Raw genomic sequence first — 20,990 nt, 5'->3', positions numbered from 1 at the left:
TTAAAAACAGTCTTGTGTGTCGTGTGTTTTATCAATTGGCGCATCGGTAGTGGCGGTGCCTAGCAAACATATGATTGCGGGTTCAATTTTGAACGAGCGCTCTAATTTACAAGGTGAGCTGTTGTAAGATAGCCATAGCTTAGTTAGCCTTAAATGAGCAACCTTCGGATTAGGCCTCTGGCTGGTTAAGTAAAAAAATATTTACATAGCATGATGTCTACCTTGTTCACGTCAGATAATCTATTTTTTTTTACAAACACAAGTTAAAAATATCGCATTGATTAACAATTGAATTAGTACTACTTTATACGGTGGATACTCTTCGCAAATAAGCCCAGAAGAGAGGGAAATAGTTAAGGATATCTGTGATTTACAATTTCTGTTGGATTTGGTAGTTTCTCGAAGGAGAGGTAGTCGGAGACGAACACGGCCGCCTGGTCGTAATCCCACAACACCTTGTAGGGTAGGAGGGTCGGACGCACTGTTAGACACACGAATTTCTAAAACACAATAGCGTAGGCAACAAAAGGTCGGAGAAGGAAAAAATGAATTGACAATTAAAATATTTGGAAAAACATATTTCATTGAAAATAAACTAAACACAGAGGCGAACCTGAGCTTCGCACCACTTGCAATACAAATAAAATGCCAAAGTTCAAAAGATAGGTTTCAAACAAAAAAGTAAGAAAATAATCGTATCGAAGAAATCGTAGGCTAAAAATGAAGAAATATCTTATTTCAATTCTTACAGAAACCAACTACCTAAAACATAAAAAGGATTGATGCTACACAAAGTCAATAAATCATACAACCAAACAACCTGCATGTCCTACAGGCAAACTTGAGGACAAGAAAAGGCTCTACCCGTTGCTTGCTATAAACTAAAATTAAAATGAAAAACGAAATTGAAACACCTAAGTTTCAAAAAATTGACTGCAAAAGTTAGAAAAGTGTCACAAAAAACAGCTTGCAGAAAATCTAGCAAAAATTCAAAAATCTATAAAAACAACCCAATGACATCAAACTTAGCAAATATGAAAAGTTGATAAGAACGATTGCAACAAAAAATAGGCCCGTTACTGAAATAAAAAACGCGAAATATCTTTATGTTTCGAAAATTTCAGCCGGAAAGAACCATATCGTACGAAATCAAATATGTAAAAAAAAATCATTCTGGAAAATTATGATTACTTTCAATATATATGAATTTGTTTTAGAAAATTTTTGACATATAAAAACAATACGCTATTAAATTGATTTCAAATGACATTTTATAAGCATTCAACACATCAAACTAAATAAAACTAAGACTAGTTCTACGCGTTTTTAGTACAAAAACAATCAGAAACTATAAATCCAATAAATTAAAAATTTTATAGCAAAAAAATTTACTATGTTTTTTTTTCAATCAGAAAGTTTTGGCGTGTAAAAATACTAGAAAACTGTGATTAATATTTACCCTCTTGAAAGAGAAACGAAAATTTTTAATAATTGAAAGAAAAATTATCAATTTATCAAAAAAGGTGATAAAATTGGTGGAAAAATGTTTCAACAAAAAAATTTCCGTTGTAAATTTACACCTTTAAGTTAAAAAGTATTAGCCTTCTAACCACCATAAATAAAATTGAAAAGAGCGTTGTAGTTGGCCGGTAAAAACAACGCGGAAACTAAGCCGACAAAAAAACCGCGTGGAAAAAAGACGCGCTTTGTCATAGTTCTTTTCCATTTGCTATGCAAAGTGATCGGATAAAAAACACAATAAGATGTACTTCCTGAAGCCTTTCAGCGGTTGGAAAAATTGACGAAAAGTATCTTATTTGAAGTTAACTAAAATAAATGGCTCTTTTCCATTTTCCCACCATCTTTCAAATTTTCTAATTTTTTTGTTGCTTATAACGTGTTATTATGGCTGAACGCGTGATGTTACGATGTAAAATAATGAAGAAAACACAATTGTTAAGTTGTTTACCATGCCAAGTTTCTTTGCATTATGACAACGTTGAACGTTTAGTTATTTAACTTGGAACTCAAAGGATGGGGGGTGAAAAAGAGCTAAATAAGCATATACTACCAGGGACTTTCTCAATTTAGGTCTGTTCTGTTATACGGCCCAAAAATGAAAAAAAAAATTTGAAAAGCAAAAACAGCTTCCATCTGTTTATGGCTATTTTCAACCAATCAGATTCAAGCAATATGAACGAATTTTCAAATAATCAAAAGCATCACATTTTGGCCATAAAACGGAATAGACCCTCAATTTACCTGAACTCCGGCCTCGTTGAGTGGGGATAAAAGCAGTGGTTTTCTGTCCCTGTACAGGTGCACATACTGGCGTCTGAAGTTCTCCGCATACTCTATAATCAACTCCTCCTTCTGACTGTTGCTTCTGTACGAGAGGGGAAGGTCCTTCACTCTCAGGCCATCGGGGGGTTTGCTAAAGCCAAGTAATATATTTCCAAAAAACTGAAAAAACTAGTACTAAAAATTGAATTTTTCAGCATACGACTTCAGCACAGGCGAGTTATGAACGTATTGTCGAGTAAAAAGAGACGCAGTCGGGAAAAAATCAAAGTTTATTAAGAAAACTTTGATTCAGCCGCAGCCATTTCCGTTCTTTTTTGTTGAATAAACTTTGAAATAAAAAACCTACCACGGAAAATTGAGTTAAAAAAGACAATATTCATCAGAAAAAAAAATTTCTGCCTCTTTGTCAAAAAATTGAATAACTAAATTATTTTGACATCTCAGCTAGAAGCTGTCGGCTTACAATGGTTTCTTAGACTCTGCGACTAGCACTCGTTTAGGAGGTTCATTGGGTTCGATCACAGCCGACTCTCCATTTTCATCTAACTCTGCTTCTTCTCCGTTAGCCTCTTGTGACTTCTCTTGAAGAGTGTCTTCTGCTGTCTGATTCGAAGGATCTACCATACTCTACTATTAATTTTTATCTGAAAAAAACAAGGGAAATAAATTTGTTTCATTGGTTTTTAAATAACTCAGACAAAATCTTGAGAAAAATACCGATGCTGTATTAAGGTATAAATTTTTAGCGCTTCGATAACTGTAAAGAAGTGATCTCATCAAAAATCTCACATAAAATTCAAGTTTTCAAAAATTTCCTCAATCTGCGTTTCCGCTTTTTGATCCCAATATCAAAGGTGAGATAGATCTTTGACTGCTAGCAGCCGTCGCCAAGTGGGTAAGACGCGCGGCACCTCATTCAAAGGTCGCGGGTTCAAATCCGGTTTCGGCCACGGTTGAAAGACCCAGTATAATCCGCCAACTCAACTCAAAGTGGGACCGGGAGCGGCAAAATGAATGACATCTCCCCCCCACAGAAAAAGACCCAGGGTTGAATGGTGGGAGCTGGGTCGAGGGCTAATTAAAAAAGAACTTTGACTTCGGTCTTTTTCCACGCAAAATCAAATACCACAATAAATTTAAATGGGGTTGGGCAATATACCTTATTAAAGCTGTTTCTTTTAATGATTTGAGCAGTCCCATATAAACAGCTCTAAAAAGTCCAAAAAACAAACCGTTTTTGATCGAAGTGACAAGAGATCCGAAATAAACAGATCCAAAAATCTCTCAGGTTAATCATACATTTTTCTCAGCAGATCTGGTAAGTATAGCAGAGAAATTAGAACTACCTAAATAACGACAGCTCATTAAAAACGAAAAACCGCGAAACATTAAAGTTAACTCAATAAAAAAGGAGTACCTGTTCAATCCAGTCAAAAACAGACAAGAGCTCAAGTTTTTTTCGTTTTCGAGATTTTGACAACACTCAAATTTCCGATCAAAATTTTACATCAAAATCGGACAAAAATTCTTTAAACATTTTTTTACTGATTTTATAGTAGTTCAGGCTTGCTAAACCGGAGTATATCATTTAAAACGGATATCGGCCTTTAAAGAACATAGGCTAGAAGCGGTAAACCTTTAAAAAAAAATAAGCAGTTCACAAAAAAAATAAAAGAAAAATTGTACAACAAAAAAGTATATAATTAAATTATCTACACCAAAAATTTATGATAAAAAGTTGGTCACTCAACAAGAACTAAAAAAAATTCAACCAAAGTTAATTCTATGAACCGAACTAAACAAGAAGTAAATAAAATATATGCTGAGATTGATTTTAAAATTTCGAATACTTTCTCAATGAGCTTAACCAAACTCGAATAACGAAAACTGAAATTAATTGAAAATTATATCAGTTTGAAAAGCCAACAAAAATGATGCCGACACTGAACTTTTTCATTGAAAAAATGTTAACAATACAAGAACGCTTACCCGTACTAATCGAACTAACATGCATGCCCACCTGTTCAGCATCCATATGCGCGTTTTAGTAAACTTACCAAGTTTCTAATTATAGCAACTCCCCCAGCAAATTATAGCCCCCATAGTAGTAAAATCAGTGTAGGGGAGTATATAAATTTTTGTTTTTGGGCTGGGGGCTACAATGGTCCACACGATTACAAGTCTACTACTCGATAGCAATAATTTTGCTAACCATAAAAATAATGAATACAACGAAGCTTAAAATCGATTTACAACCAAATTCCCCTAGCTGACAGCTTATTTTTGCATCAATACGGTATTTCAGACATTTTTTTTTTGAAAAGCTATTAGATGCTTATAACATGTCAAAAAATTCCTCTGAAATTTTTTTTTAACTGACAGTGGCTAAGGTTGAGATTAAGGCCAAGCATTGAAAATAGAATGGCATTTAAAGGTCAAGTTAAATGCACAGAGAGTGTCATTTTTCAATCTAGAGCATACTGATTTTGGAACTATAAGAGCCTCTTATCGGTTTCACTTTTTTGCGGCTAGCAATTTTCTCGATGACACAATCAGAGACACTTTTATTCCAAAAGTCACAGCCTCATGTCCTGTCTATTTTGCTTCAACAATTGCTCTATGTGGACTACACTTCGTGATTACAGAGTATTGTAAAACTATCTTCAAAAAATCATCTTTGAGTGATCACCGCAATCGAATTTCGAAATCAACGCAATCCATTTCTATGAATGGAGAATAATTGTTTTCCAACAGCTATTCTTACAGCTGATAATTAACGGACTCATAAACGCCATTTAAAACTGCAATACTTTAGACTATTTCAATTATTCAAACGGCGCAACTGCAAACTTTATCCTTATAGCCCCACCCTCAGCTTATCATGCCCCATAACAAATTAAACACAAGGCAGAGGGGCTATATTCTACTTTAAGGGCACCAATAGGAATCAATAGCAAATATTTAAAATAAAATATTTCAATTGATCAATATACCCCGGATAACATGGAATCAATCCAACTTGCTGAAACAGTAGCAAAAATCCAGCACGTGGCATGCAGCTGAACTTAGATAAACAAATATACCCGTCCTTTATGACGAACTTCTTTCCAATTTGTACAATTTTTTAACCAAAAGGATTGAACAGTTTGAAGCGGGCCCATGTCTCAATTGATCTTAAAAAACCTGAAATTTCAACCGCATAAACTACCGTTCATCAATATCATCATCCTTATCATCATGCTTTTCTTTTTAGACACCTCTTCTTGTTCTCAGAGGTGTTACTTGATATATCTTCATTTCTTTTTTTTGGGTAGTTTCATCGGTTGTTTCTCGCATTTTGTGAGGTTGCGTTGTTTCAGATTGTTTTTTTTTACATTCCACTTCGTATATTCATTCCCATAAAAAGATCGAGCCAGTTAAAACATTGAAGCTCTTTTCTTTTGACACACATATAAGTTTAGAATTTTACAATTGTTTTCTGAAATTTTTTTTAAAACATGTGAAGAAGATTTGATTTCTGGTTTCATTCGAAAAGTGATCATGAAGAAAGGCAGGCTTACAGTTTTTTAAGTATATCTCCGGGTGAAGGCTTTTTTGCAACCCACGAGTAAAACCAAGTCATGAGTCAACAGCAACTGACGGAATCTCAACTACCAATTACTCATGAGGTGCTGATTGAAACGGAGACAAATTTCAGAAATGCGCTAACACCTAACAAATCGACGGAAGAATCAAAACAAATCCAAATAATCAAAATCATCCCCCATTCTCGAGAGAAATTGTCAAGTCAGCTGAAGTTCTGGCAGAGGCATATCGAAGTTGTGCTTCCGATATACTGAAACAATTCCTGAATCCAGCTGAAAATCTGGCAGAGGCATATCGAAGTTGTGCTTTCGATATACTTAAACCTCATATACTGACAGTTATTGCTCCCCCGAAGCAGAGCAATTTATAACCAGCATCAAAAGCGAAGGAATCATTCTACTAAACAGGACGGTTTTTCAGATGGGATGCTTTCATAGCTATGCTTGCCAAGCTATTTCCCATGGGATGCTTTCCAACCCTAAACTAGCTAAAATCAATATGTCGAATTTGCCTATGTATGCAACAATATCGAAGCGAAATTAAATCTCCAATTGCCAGAAGACATCATTCATAGCCCTATATTCCAACGTGAGACCTGTATCGTAACTAAACCGGGTCAGTATGTTTAAACAGGAAGAGCAATTTTAAAAAATTAAAAACAAAACGAAGAACAAGAGAAAAAGCTGAGGGACTGGTCTTACAAACCGAGAAAGGATGGCTTTAAAATGTGGGAAGGTGTAGAAATCTCGTTTCTGTGCCAGTCGGTCATATTTGGAAGTTTGACCTTGAGAAGAGCAGAAAACACTTGATTTTGTAGTGAAATTTAATTTTTCAAAATTTCGAATGGAACATGTCATGCACGATTTTCTCGCGATAACTGAAAATCAGAAAAAGAAAAGAGAACAATTTTAGAACAATTGCGGGAAAGTTGTCAGATAAAAACGAGTGGGAAATTGCTATTCGCAATTTCCATCATAGTGAACAAGAGTAGAGCTGTCCTATCTGATATAGAAGACAGAGTATTCCCGAGAGAGTAATTATTCGAACTGGACCAGAGTGAACCTTCGACGGAAAGGTGGACAGCTTGAGTGTCCCAATGGTCCACATAAAACTTCGTTCTTGAGTTCAAACTTACCCTTACCATTCAAACTGATAAACATTGAACTTATCTAGTTACTTTAGTTAATTCTAGAGTTGCTCACCCATTTAATTACTTCCTGTGCTTGAGCGCATCAACATGTGAGTCCTTAATTTAAATTTCTAGAGTGTGTTTTACAATTGTTATGTTGAGGTAAGGCGAGTTTTAGGTTGATCCATCTGAAATGGATCAAAGTTCCACTGTCTAATAAAAAGTAACTTAACGGATTGTTCCGACCCGGTTTTTAACGGCGTTCATGTATTTTGGGTATCTAGAGACCTAAGTATGGGGACGTTTCTAATTCTAGAGTGGGGGGATATTTTAGTAGTAGCCTTTAAGCTGTAACGGGTCGTAGTCTCGTGTCACAAGCGAACCGAATTGGCTCCGACTGATTTGAGGTACAAAAACACAAGAGATGGTGTCCCTGACTCTTGAGCCAATGGTTATAGGGCCTATTTTTCTTAAGCCTCATGTGTGACTACAGTAGACGAATGTTACATAGTGTTTTTATGGCGCTCCTGGGTGTTTACGACATCAAGACTACGGAGTCGAACCCACTTGAGACAGCTTCGGGCTGAATGCCCATTCTAGAGTACCGGCGGTACGGTTCGACAGGAACGTGCAAACCTTCCGGTTGTACCGTGATAGCTTTTTAAGAAAACTCGAGAAAATTTCCTGGTACGCTCTCCGAACGAGGCTTAGCTAACCGAGTAAAGGGGGGCAACTAGGGGGACAAAAACACGAGCAAAAAGACAAAAAGCAAAACAAAAACCAAAAAAGAATAGAAAAAGGAACAAAAACCATAAAACGAAAAAAGACAGTGACTTTGACACCAGATTAGTTGGATCAAACCTTTATATTAATTAAATAGTATACCCATACTGTTTTACAAGTTCGATCGTTTCGATCAACCTAGCAATTTAAACCAGTAAACTGAATAAAGTGCCCGAAGTGGGGCGTTGTCAAGGGTTTTCAGATAGCTTGGAACTTAGCTGGACCAATAGGAGACTTGACTGGAAGAGGTGACCAGCCGAGTGGGAAAGTGGTTCAGGGACACTTGAGCTGAACCAATAGGAGACTTGACTGGAAGAGGTGACCAGCCGAGTGGGAAAGTGGTTCAGGGACACTTGGCTGAACCAATAGGAGACTGGACTGGAACAGGTGACCAGTCGAGTGGGAAAGCAGCCAAGAAGGATTTGGCAATTCTCGAGTTCTCAAGTTGGGCAGAACGGGTATCGTTAGAATCCACATTACATTATAGGAGATAAGTGTAAAATTGGATAAGCGAAATCCCCCAGTTTTGAGGAACGTTTTTACTTGAGCAGGCCTGGAAACAGGTCTACGGTTTTCTCTTGAGAGGTTTAGCACCCGGCGCTTAAAGTAATTTTTAGGCTTAAGAAGGGGGGCTAGAAAGGGGGGAGGTTAGAAGGGGGACTGGTTAGGCTAGAGGTTGGCGGTTGTAAATTGCAAAAAGGGGGAAATTAGAGTAACTAATTAGTCGACATCGTTGACTTAGTTACATTAGAAATTAACACGCGTTGGTAATATTAGGTGGAGATCCAAAATCCAACTCGAGTTAAGGCTGGTACGCTGGTTGGTTTGGTAGGGGGGACCGGATATAGACAGCTTTTGTGATACCCCATAAGATCACTAGCAGGGGGGAGGAAAACGCGTGGCAATTAGGTACCAGACATTTTTTTTAGACGAAAGGTAGACATTGGTCACCTTTAAATTTTAGGTGGGCTCATTTTTCTGTTTTTATTATTTTTCTTACTTAAAATTTTTGTTGCATTTTATTGAGGATTTGTGTTTGGTTTTATACGAACAGGTGATCACAAGATACCTGCGCACCTACATTGAAATAGAAACAACCAAAAAGAAGAGGGGGGTCAGCATTTGGCTTTTAAGAGAGGGTTTTTGGGAAAATTTTACTAGAGCTTGAGTGGTGGTACAAGGTACGGTGGTTCAAGAAGACCCTACAACGAGGAAGACACTCCGTGACGAGTATTGGGACAGGGTCTTGGGACAGTGGTCTTGGGACAGGGTCTTGGGACAGTGGTCTTGGGACAGGGTCTTGGGACAGTGGTCTTGGGACAGTGGTCTTGGGACAGGGTCTTGGGACAGGGTCTTGGGACAGTGGTCTTGGGACAGGGTCTTGGGACAGTGGTCTTGGGACAGTGGTCTTGGGACAGGGTCTTGGGACAGGGTCTTGGGACAGGGTCTTGGGACAGGGTCTTGGGACAGGGTCTTGGGACAGGGTCTTGGGACAGTGGTCTTGGGACAGGGTCTTGGGACAGGGGTCTTGGGACAGTGGTCTTGGGACAGGGTCTTGGGACAGTGGTCTTGGGACAGTCTTGGGACAGTGGTCTTGGGACACTAGTCTTGGGACACTAGTCTTGGGACACCAGCCTTGGGACACTGGTCTTGGGACACTACCCTTGGGACACTAGTCTTGGGACACTAGTCTTGGGATACCAGCCTTGGGACACTGGTCTTGGGACACTACCCTTGGGACACTAGTCTTGGGACAGTAGTCTTGGGACACTAGCCTTGGGACACTAGTCTTGGGACAGTAGTCTTGGGACACTGGTCTTGGGACACTACCCTTGGGACAGTAGTCTTGGGACACTAGCCTTGGGACACTAGCCTTGGGACAGTAGTCTTGGGACACTAGCCTTGGGACACTGGTCTTGGGACAGTAGTCTTGGGACAGTGGTCTTGGTACAAGGGTCTTAGGACACTAACGGAGAGTACTGTGATAGTGACGAATAGTCTTGGGACGGTATAGAAATTGAAGTCAAATTACAACAAGTGCGTTTTAAGACAGAATAAGACAAATCGAAATAGGTAGGGTTAAGACCAAATTAAGGAAAATTTTTCGGAGGTTTTAGAAAGAGAATTGGATAAGGTTTTTAACACGTTATACAGAATTTGTTACCACAAAAAATATTTTTTTTACCCTTAGAATAGAATCGTGTATATAATAAAATTGTAAATAGAAGCAGTTGTAAATAGAAATAATGAGGCGGAGTAGGGTACCGGTGCTCGAAAAAAGGTCAAGTGGATCAAACATGAAATATAATTCATCGCTGCGCGGAACGACATCAACGGGCCCAAAGATAACGAAGACGAACTTTTCAGTTAACATGGTCAGCACAAGGAGTACAGCGGAGAACAGGGCGAAAGAGGGCACGGAAGGGGAGCGAGTAGAACCCACCATCGAGATTGATCTAGAGACACCCGATCAAAGTGTGGATGAAACAAGGAAGATGGCGACAGAGTCAACTCCAATGCCCAATGCAGAGGAACCGAACCAGAAACCCATAGAGTTCTCACCGATAGATGACGCGGAAGATGCAATAGGCAACACCGAAGAAACGGTGAAAGAAGACTCTCAAGTAAAGAGGACATCTTTTACGGAAAAATTGGGAATAATGTTCGGAATAAAAACAAAAGAAAACGTGACTGAAGAACCAAAAGCAGAAAGAGCACGAACGTTTGGGACAGTGAGCACGAAGACCTCAGAAGCCAATCCAAGAGAGGAACAAGCTAAAGCAGAGGCTACGGCCGAAGAGAGACCGACAGCTGACCATGAAGAGACTAACATTGAGCTGGGTGACTTGTTGGCGAAATTAAATCAGATTGACAAAAGACTTAAGCACAGTGAAGAAGACAGAGAGGCGATAAAAAAGGAGATAAGATACAACAAGCACGAGTATCTAGACAGTTATTTTAACCTAGCTAAGGCAACAGATGAGAGACTCAAGGAAATGTCAGATAAGGTAGAAGCCACCAATGAAGAACGAGAAAAGAACATCAAAACAGACATGCAACAGTTGAAGAACCGATATGATGATGTCAACAGCCAATTAGGGAGCCTGGAAAGGAGAATGGACACAATGAGCAGGAGTCAAGCCGAGAGTTCGTGTGAAATACAGGCAAAGTTGGATGCAATCTTGAGAGGTTCTACTCCACAAGAAAGACCGGCAGCGGATCGTACGCAAGGCACCAGAGTTGACTTTGCAGAACCACAAAGGAACAAACGACAATCGACACCGTTGCCCTTAACCAGGGGTGCGATAAGCATAGCACCAACAGCTGCGAAAACAATAATGAAGAATGGAACGTCGAATACAACGACTGCTCCGGGAGATTCAACAGCTAACAGCAACACAGGACCGGATGCTATGACATGGGCCAGCACTTGGGAGATGATGAACAGGACTCTAGAGGCCTTCGCCACGAGGAACACTGACTCGAGCGACAGGAGAGAGGGAAAATCAAGAAAGACATTCAAGAAGCCAAAAGAATTCAAGGACGACTCCGATGGATGCATTGACACTTGGGTGGAAGTGATGAGATTACATCTAGAACAAGATAACTTGAGTGACGAAAGACAAGCATGTACAGCCATACTGAGCAACTTGGAAGGAACGGCATTAAAATGCGTGGTCGCAAAGAAGGAGGAAGAACGCGACACCGCGGACAAGATCTTCGAGATATTGCTGAATCGGTTCGGGTCAGGCATGAAGGGTCACCAAGCGATGATGCGATTTGAAAAGAGAAGGCAGAGGGACGACGAGTCAATAGATCGGTTCCTAGATGACCTCGAGAGCTTGAGAAGGAGGAGTGACCCAGAGGAGTCGACAAATAGACGGAACTTTAGCATTGCCTCGAAGTTCATCGATGGGGTGAAAAGTGATGACTTAAGGACAATGTTAGCAACATACTACACATTGTCGAAGGACAGCGCACCCACCCCAGAAGAAATGAGACAGAAATCAAGAGAATACATGCTGATGAAACCTAAGAAGTACTCATATTCCGAAAACAGGAACACGCAAGGGGGAAGCCAACCCCAGAGGTCATCATGGTACAAACCTAGAGATGATATGGACAAGCGCAGATCATGCGCGAACTGCGGGTCAGCGGATCATCATGTGGCTGACTGCACAACGTACAAACAAGGCATGAAGAGCCTAGGTTATGCACCGGATGAAGAGGATATGAGCCAGATGGAGGAACACGAGTACTATAACGGCTTAATCATCAAGATAGGCGCCAGATGCTTCTTCTGTAACCAGGAGGGGCACTTCAGGATGGATTGTCCCTTGTTCTGGGAAGCGGTCAAGGACCAGAATCACCCCAAACATAAGTTGGCATTAGCGGCGGTGCAGAATCAGCGGAACAGGCAAAACGAGTTTGAATCTAGGAACTTGGGGGCACCAAACACCGAATTGCCGACGAAGACAGTGAAAGCTGTGACACATGTTAGCGGTGCGTTAGAGTCCGCGGCCGGAAGCTCTCTAGAGATAAATTATGAGAAAGCGGCGACGGAAGCAATTGCCAAAGTGAAACAAGATCTGGCTGCGAAAGAAATAGAGCAACGACTAAAGTTGGAGATCGAAAGACAGAATTTTAACGGAGCATTAACCGGATCGAACTCAATACCAGAGGCTAGAACGGGCTCAATGAAGACCGGGAATTGTAACACCGTGAAAATGGTGACAGGTAAACCTTTTGGAATATCGAAAATCGGAGCAAGAATAATGTCGATAATCACAGTGGGCGGACACGAGGTAACCAGAAACTTGAGCGAGCCGAGCGACCAGACGATAATGCACATTGACGTGTATGCAGACTACTTGAGTGGAATAAGTCCACAAACGACTTCTAGAGCGCTCAGGGCACTACTCACGAGAGGGGGCAGCAAATCGGTACGTGTTGATAATAGGTACACTGAAGCTTATGGTCCACACGAGGTCATGCTAAATATAGATGGAATCAACATCTATACCAAGACGATGATAACATGCGACGAAGACCTAATTGGACAAATCTATGTAGGGAAAGAAGAGTTGAAAGTAAGATCGATCGGACACTGTGCCATGCTTGAAGAAGATGCAATGCACATCGGGACGGAAGCAGACGTGACAGGGCACGTGCTAGACATAAATGGCAAAAAGACTCAGTTACGTGGATTACTTGACACGGGAGCAGTCTTGAGCGTCATACCAATCGAAACATGGGAAAAGATGGGCTTTGACAAAGGTGACTTGATAGACTCGAGAATACGGCTGTCAGCTGCAAACAAAGGGGCCCTACGGGTGCTGGGCAGGACGCCGATAATAGCCCTCAATTTGGGGGAACGTAACCTGTGGATGAGCTTCATCGTGGTAGAAAACCTAGATGAATCTGACCAATTCATTTTGGGCAGAGACTTCATCAGGAATTTCGACGTAACGATTGATCTAAATAATGCAATGTTCAGGATACGGAACCCGGATAGGAGGTACGCAATCAAACCGGTAAATTTAATAATGGCGAATGAAAACAAAGCACCGGTATTCTTGAGTAGGAGAGTGAGGTTAAAAGCTAATGAAGCGGCAATCGTAAGCTTGAGGATGAAAATTTATAATGAACTAAGTGACAACAAGCAAGTGTGTATAGTTCCGAATCCCAATAGTCAAAGCGCTGCTGTTTTAGGAAGATCATTTTCGATAACGAAGAGCGGCCTCTGCGTCAGTGTCTTGTTGAATACCCTTGATATACCGATCACGATACAGAGAGGGAGGAAGCTGGGATATGCTTTACCGGTTAAAACTCGATATGAAACAATTGAAAACTCAAAACAAAATGAAGTTGTTGATTGTCCCAACCACAGGGACAAAATTTGTATCTTGAGACGATTGCAGAGAATAAAAGATTCTTCAGGTCTTATCAAATCACTTAAGTCAGAAACGGACGATGGGCTTTCGAGCTGTTCGAACTTTCCAGAGCGACCCACACTAGATGAAATGCAAATTGATAAACCGGTTCTGCCGGAGATTGAACATTTAAGGGGCAAACTGAAAGATGAACAGCTCGAAGCTATCAAGGACGTACTAGAGCGAAACGAGGAGGTCTTTTCATAGCATAAGGCGGATATCGGGTGTTGTAATTTTGTTGAACATGAAATTGAACTTGAGGAAAACGCGGTACCACACAGGGAGGGGGCGAGGCGCATGACCCCACACAAATCGGACGCGTGTAGAAAAGAAATCGAAACGTTACTAGAGTATGACATGATAGAACCATCCAAGTCACCGTGGGCGTGTGGAGTAGTGATGGCCAAAAAGAAAGGCGACCAGTTAAGGTTTTGTTGTGACTTTCGATACCTGAACTCCGTCACGGTGAAGGATGCCTATCCCATACCTAGAATTGATGAGAGCCTCTCGAAGTTAGGTGATGCGAAATTTTTTACGACTCTTGATTTAGGCTCGGCCTTTTGGCAGGTACCATTAAGGAAGCAAGACAGGGACAAGACAGGGTTCGCCTGCGAGTTGGGTCTGTTTCAATGGAAACGGATGCCGTTTGGACTCTGCAATGCAACAGCCACGTTTCAGCGGCTGATGGCACACGCGTTGATAGGCGTGACGAAGAAGTACGGCAACCTGGTAATGTGCTACGTGGACGACGTGGTAATAGCAACGCCGACACTAGAAGACCACATCGAGAGGCTTGACGAGGTGTTCGCGTGCATGAAAAGATCGGGGCTGAAGTGTAAACCATCAAAGTGCGAGATACTCAAGGACTCGATTAAATACTTGGGAAGGATGGTAGATAAGCACGGCATCAGACCTGATCCAGACGCCGTGGAAGCAGTCCTAACCTGGAAATCACCGAAGACGGAGCACCAGCTGATGAGCTTCCTGGGTTTCGCCAACTATTATAGAGAATTCATCAAGGGCTATGCGGACAAGGTATACCCGATGCAACAACTAATGAGACATAAGGGCAAGAAGTTCACGTGGAACAACGCGGCAGAAGAGTCATTCCAGAGAATAAAGAAAGAGCTATGTGAGGCACCAGTACTGGGTATGCCGACAGAGAAGGGGATGTACGTGCTAGACACGGACGCGTCAGTAGTCGCTATTTCTGGGATTCTCCATCAAGAACAAGAATGGAATGGGAAGACAGTCTTGAGACCAATAGCATACGGGAGCAAGGTCCTAAGTGACACAGAAATGAAGTACGGAGCACCGAAAGCAGAGATGTTCGCGGTGGTCACCTTTGTCGAAAAATACAGAGCATACCTAGGCAGTGAGCCCTTCAAGCTGCGAGTCGACAACCGAGCACTAAGCTGGCTGAAAACGTACTCAATGGACCAGAGCTATATTGGGAGGTGGATAGTTCGCTTGGATGGATACAACATGATAATTGAGCACAGAACACGAGATAAACATCAAAATGCTGACAGCTTGAGTAAGAAGACGGAGTTCTACGAGAGGCAAGAACAAAGAGAGGCGGACAGACCTGAGATCAAAGATGGCTTCTCCTTCATGGACAAAGAAACGTACGACAGTCTTCCACTCACGAGATGGCTGGACAAATCAGGCAAACCGATTGAAGATCATCCCGAATTGCCGAAAGAAACTCTTGAAAAGACCATCTTGAAGAAAAGCAGTGGGATTCCGATAGGAATAATGCTCAAGTCCAAAATCGTGAGGGAGACACTCAAGGCAAAAGGTTATGATCTCACCCAGGTAGAGGAGGGAACGGTCCGAATAGATGAAGACTTAATGAGGTTGCTTGAGAAACTATCAGATGACAAGCCCGTGATCCAAGGGAAAGGTCAGGAGGCACCGGAACTAACCATACTTCGGAGAGAAGAAACAGTGAACAATACTGACGTCTCAAAAGGAAGCATCACTGATAGCAAGGAAGTTGTGCGATCACTAGTTGAAAAAATCCCCGACAAAATTCTGGAGCAGACAAAAGTCAGGGATAAAAAAGTAACATTCAGAGAAGAAGTTGAACACCTGGGACTAGATCAAGAGTCCGGGGAGTGGTCCAGATTCATGGAAGAAGACGAAACCGGAGAAGGGAAATTGTCCGGGGAGCGTGAAGAATGGGATGAAGACTCGGATGAGAGCAGCGAAGACCAAGACAGTCTATGCATGATACTGGCGGAAGAGAAGATAAGACAGCACGACAGGGAATTACAGACGGATCCATCTTCAGGGACGTACAATCTGGAAATACAAGAGGTACGAGGTGGTGAAGAGCTCGAGAAAATAGCAGTTTCAAGAAAACCACTAAGGGAACTATCGTGCAACTCAAACGTCAGAACGAATCTGGTACCAGAAGACGACATGAAAATCGTGAAAAGGATGATATGTGTGAAGCTGAGCGATGACATCCACAACCCTGGTGAAATGAATGGACAGATCATGGCGCTAAAGGAGCACGTTAAGGCGAGATACAGGCTGTCTGACCTAATAAGGGCCCAGAGGAATGACAAAATGACAAGTAACCTCTCCAAATGGATCCATTCGGGAGTCAAGGAGAAGGGGGAACTTGAGGAAGACAGCTACAAGATCTTGAGCCAGTTCTACAAAGAAAAGAGAGATTTACTTTATCACACAGCTGAAGGGGTGGTAGCGTGCAAGAGAAGAGATGAGGAAAAAATATTACACAAACACAACCTCATCATACTACCACAACTGTACCAAACGGAAGTGCTTTTCAGATCACACGACCAGATGGGCCATCAGGGGATAGATAAAGTACAACAAAGGATACTTCACAGGTTTGACTGGCCGGGAATGAGAAAAGCTTGCGAGAGGTGGGTGAATGCCTGCCTAGCATGCCTTCAAGTAAAAGACCCAAGGAAGATGAAGTTTCCCCTCAAGTCTGTCGAGAGTTCGGAATTCAATGAAGTGGTGCAGATAGACCATCAGAAAATCTGCATGACGGAGTCGGGTTATAACCAAATACTAGTTATAATAGATCACTTCACCAAGTTGGCGGAAGCGGTTCCGTGCCAGACAGCCTCAGCAGAGGAGACATGTGATCACCTGATAACGCATTGGATATCGCGATATGGTTGTCCAATGACTTTCCAGTCAGACAACGGCAAGGCTTTTGTGGGGGACTTGACAAAAGAATTGATGAAGAGATCACACATTGCTCAAGCACACTCGACGACCTATCATCCACAGACCAATGGGTTGGTAGAGAGACAGAACAGGACACTGGTCAACATGCTCAGGGTGTACTGCTCGAGATACATGACGGACTGGGACAAATACCTGCCACAAGTAGTAGGAGCCTATAATAGTACTCAGCACTCAACGACGGGTATCAGTCCTTTCATGATGTTGACAGGCAGGGAAAGGGCAATGCCTCTAACATTCTTCTACCCGGAGTACGAGGGGAAGAGGACGTCACCTCAAGCATACGTGAAGGAAGCGATCAAAAGACAACAAGAGCTAAACGAGCTATGTCGGAGAAACACGGCGCAAGCGCAAATGAGGCAACGCAAGAAATATGACGAAAAGATACTAAGAGCAAAGCCATACGAAGTGGGCCAATACGTGTGGGTTTTCCAAAATGTCATACCGCCCAAGGGAACAAAGAAACTACTCAAGAAATGGAGAGGACCGTTCATGATTACGGAAGTACATCAACAAGGAAGGTTCTATCGCTTGAGTACAGGGCGAGCAGCACATTACGAAAATCTGAAGCCTCACATTCCGTCTCCGGAGGACTGGTGCCTGCCAAAAGACATGGAAGGTCTTGAGTACCTGGTGGTGGAACCAGCGTGCGAAGTGAATGAGAAAGGCACTAGAGAGAAAAATGATGGTAATGAGAACTTGAGTTTGGACGACAACGAAAAGATAGAAGTGGAGTCGGATGCAGGTTCATTTGTAGAAGAAGACTGGAACGATCCCGAGCAAAACGAGGTACCGAAGTGGATGGAACCGGATCGACCAACACCACCGGAAACCAGGACGGGCAATCGTAAACGAACAGGTATGAGGTACAATAGGTACGGGGATGACTTCTTGATCGATAAGATACAGCCAGACAAGTTGCGCGATGAACTACTAAGCGCAGGCGAACTGGAGGCCGAAGAGGAATGGCAAGTGATTGACGATGGTGGACATTATCCGCAGGATGATTACTCGACGCCAGAATTGGAGACGGATCTCGAGCAGAGTGAAATAGAAAGGAGGGAGAACACGAACTTGAGGATTCTAGAGTGGATGCGTGATGTCAAGGACGAGAGCCGCGAAGGACAAAGCATTCAGCAAATCGATGTATCAGCAGCAAATTACATGAAGACAGAGGACCCTCTTTTCGGATGGACAGCAACAGACAGGCCACTGGACATCCCTAAGGACAATTCAGACCCGACTACATCGACGGGGACGTCGATAAATATTTTTGTCCGGGGAGTGGGGGTAGGACTTACCCACACCGAAAATTTGATGATAAAGAAGCTCAAGGAAGTGAGGGAAACAAGCGGATTGGAACTGGAGGAAGAAGAACCAGAGCCTACCATAGGAAGGAATTTCAAAACGAAATTCGAAATACCCAATGAATACTCAGAGAACATCATGATAACGGATAGCGACTTCATCCTGTCAAACAGGACCAGCGCGATCTGCATCACGGCGGACATGAGTTTCAAATCAAGATTGGAGGCTGACTTCAAAAGAGAGTACCAGAACGTAGAGTTTCTGTTTAGACAGAGGCCAGGACTGGGAGGCATGGCAGCGCTTCCACCGTCAGTGGCACAGGTCCCGGGCAAATACCTCTGCTTCCTAGTAACGAGAGTCAACGACAGAAACACAATTGATCCCGAACACGTGATATTGGCACTGACAAGACTACGTGACTTCATGATTGAAAGAGGAATAGTGGAGGTCTCGATGCCGGTGTACGACCCAAACAGGGGCAAACTGAGCTCGAGGGAATTGTACGCTATCCTACATGTGGTCTTTGCAGAAACAGAGATAATGGTGCATCTTCACAAGAAGTACTACTTGAGCATCGCCTGAGTCGGGTGCATGGAGGTATCAGGTCGGGTGTGAGGGAGGAGTCTTGAGTTAGGTACTGGGGTGCGGCGCAGGTAAAAGGATCTTAAGATGTGATTGGCATGACAATTGAATTTTAAAAGAAAGAATTGATGGTGCTAAAACATAAAATGAATCTGCATGTTCTTAAAGGAAAATCCAATCGAATTGCTTTAAGTGATATGAGAATGATAAGATTTTAACCATATGGGTAGAAGGGGGGTCTCTAGGTTAGGAACGTGACATGCTAAGTTTTAATAAGCGTTCTGTTTTCAGATCGAGTTTGAAAAACAAAGTTGAAAATCCAACTACACTCAAGCGAGAAACAAAAAGAGAGAATCTTGATTGAACACGCGATAATCCGAATCTACAGCAAGTAGTTGCAAGAGAACATTTCTAGAGAATTCTTGAATTGGGTAATACTTGAGTTGGTAAGGTAATTCTTGAGTTGGTAAGGTAATTCTTGAGCTGGTTAACATCTACCTATATACATCCCGAAGTTGCAAAAATGGCAGACCGATTCTGGAACTCCGTGCCCGCGGCTCTGAAGAAGCCCACTCTTGACGAGCTGTACAGACGCTTGAGGGACCTGGACTACACCCAGATAGACGAGAGAATGGCGGTGATGCTGAATGCGATCCTCCAGTTGGAGGACCAGGGTGAGTGCAGGGAGTCTGCGACGGAGGCTGTCTTGATGGTCGGCTACACCACCGAGGGCATATCAAATCGAGAACAGACCAGATGGTTATCTTGGAATGCGGATGGAGGAGTAAGGGGCTTTGACTTGGCAAGAAATCCTGGCCTGAGTAACAACACCGAACACGGCGCAGGAGAGTTTCCGCTACCGACGAGACCAACAGCAAGATCCACAGGCCAGAGCTCGAGTAAGGTGCCGTCGATGTCGCGAGCGCAACAGACGACAGAGGCATATCCGGATCTGGGGGTCCTAAAGAAAGAGCTTGAGAAGGCGCTGAAGGAAAAGAATAAAGCGAACCTCGATCGGGATCAGGCGAAGCTGGATAGGGAGAAGCTTCAGCTGGAGAGGGACCAGGCAGTCGACGAGCGAGATCAGACGTTGAAATTACTTGAGATGCTGAGGGCTGAACATCAGCAGGAGCTAAGGGTGCGGGAGAACGTCGCGAATCGTGATCAACTAAAGTCGGAGTTGGAAAGGATAGAACAGCGACAACGCGAGCTTGACGCACAAAAGGGAGCCAGGTCTAACGAACGAGTGGTGACAAGCTCGAGGCCGGAGTCGCGCATGGAGGTGGATGAAGCTCCCAGGGCTAGAGGACGGTTCAACCTTGACCGCGAGGCCAGGGAACACATGAGTGAAGGCTTGGAGGTCTGGATACCGAATGACGTGACGCCTTCCTTGCGCAACCTAGAGACCCAACCTGTACGCCCTCTGATGGATGTGGTATTACCCGGATATACCCCAACCTCGACCTCGAGTGGCAGCCAGGTGAGTGGCGCCTCATCGCGCCTGAAGGAGCTGGGCGAGAAATTGCAGCAGCAGAGTCGTGAAAGATCGACAAGGCCAGAGCTTCCCCCAACTTGGAGGGAACAGCCGGTCAGAAACGTCGTGATCGCGAGCTATAAGAAGAATACAGAAGGGAACTACCACAGGCACAATCGGCTGGACTGGAGTGCGGAACAGGGAACCAGGAGGGACTGCTTCCATGACGCAGCCTGGGTGGAGTATCTAGCGCCACCTCGTGTGCCAGAGGGTGCGGTTCACCTAATTATAGGGGATAGCCTGGTGCGGGTGTTGACCCAGATACGGTCCCATTGGCAAACAGGAGTCTTGAGTTTCGCTGGAGCTGCCACGCCACAGATGTTGGCAACCCTGGACATGCTAGGGATGACCAAAGTTTACACAGTGACCCTGATGGTTGGGACCAACGACGTGTCAAGGGGAGAAGCGAGGAAAGTAGCGAGGCTGTGCGACAAGATGAGCTGCCTTCTTGAGGAACTGAGGATCCAGATGGACCCCATCCTGCTGACGGTATGCACGGTCCCCTACAACATGATGTTTGATCAGCACGCCCTAGAGATGAACCAGAAGGTGCGGAGCCTGAACAAGATGATCCGAGACATACACCGGAAGAGTGTGCTTC

The 20,990-nt window shown here is 43.1% G+C and overlaps 1 protein-coding gene across 2 annotated transcripts in view; it reads right to left on the bottom strand.

Annotated features, from left to right (window-relative positions):
* The window catches only part of LOC134852110 (dynein regulatory complex subunit 7-like), a 59,919-nt gene extending 56,974 nt beyond the window's left edge, over positions 1–2,945 (bottom strand). For both annotated transcript variants that reach the window (XM_063868394.1, XM_063868395.1), the window contains exons 1-3: positions 2,768–2,945; positions 2,263–2,434; positions 375–500 (exon numbers count right to left, since the gene is read on the bottom strand). In XM_063868394.1, coding sequence (XP_063724464.1) covers positions 375–500; positions 2,263–2,434; positions 2,768–2,928 — 459 coding nt within the window. In that variant the 5' untranslated portion in view covers positions 2,929–2,945. The remainder of the gene's footprint in view (positions 1–374; positions 501–2,262; positions 2,435–2,767) is intronic.
* Between the last annotated feature and the right edge of the window lie 18,045 nt (positions 2,946–20,990).

This window comes from Symsagittifera roscoffensis, chromosome 7 (assembly GCF_963678635.1).
Source record: "Symsagittifera roscoffensis chromosome 7, txSymRosc1.1, whole genome shotgun sequence".
NCBI classification, from domain to species: domain Eukaryota; kingdom Metazoa; phylum Xenacoelomorpha; order Acoela; family Convolutidae; genus Symsagittifera; species Symsagittifera roscoffensis.
The sequence above is the reverse complement of the archived record's forward strand: the minus strand, read 5'-3'. Positions and strand labels throughout refer to the sequence as shown.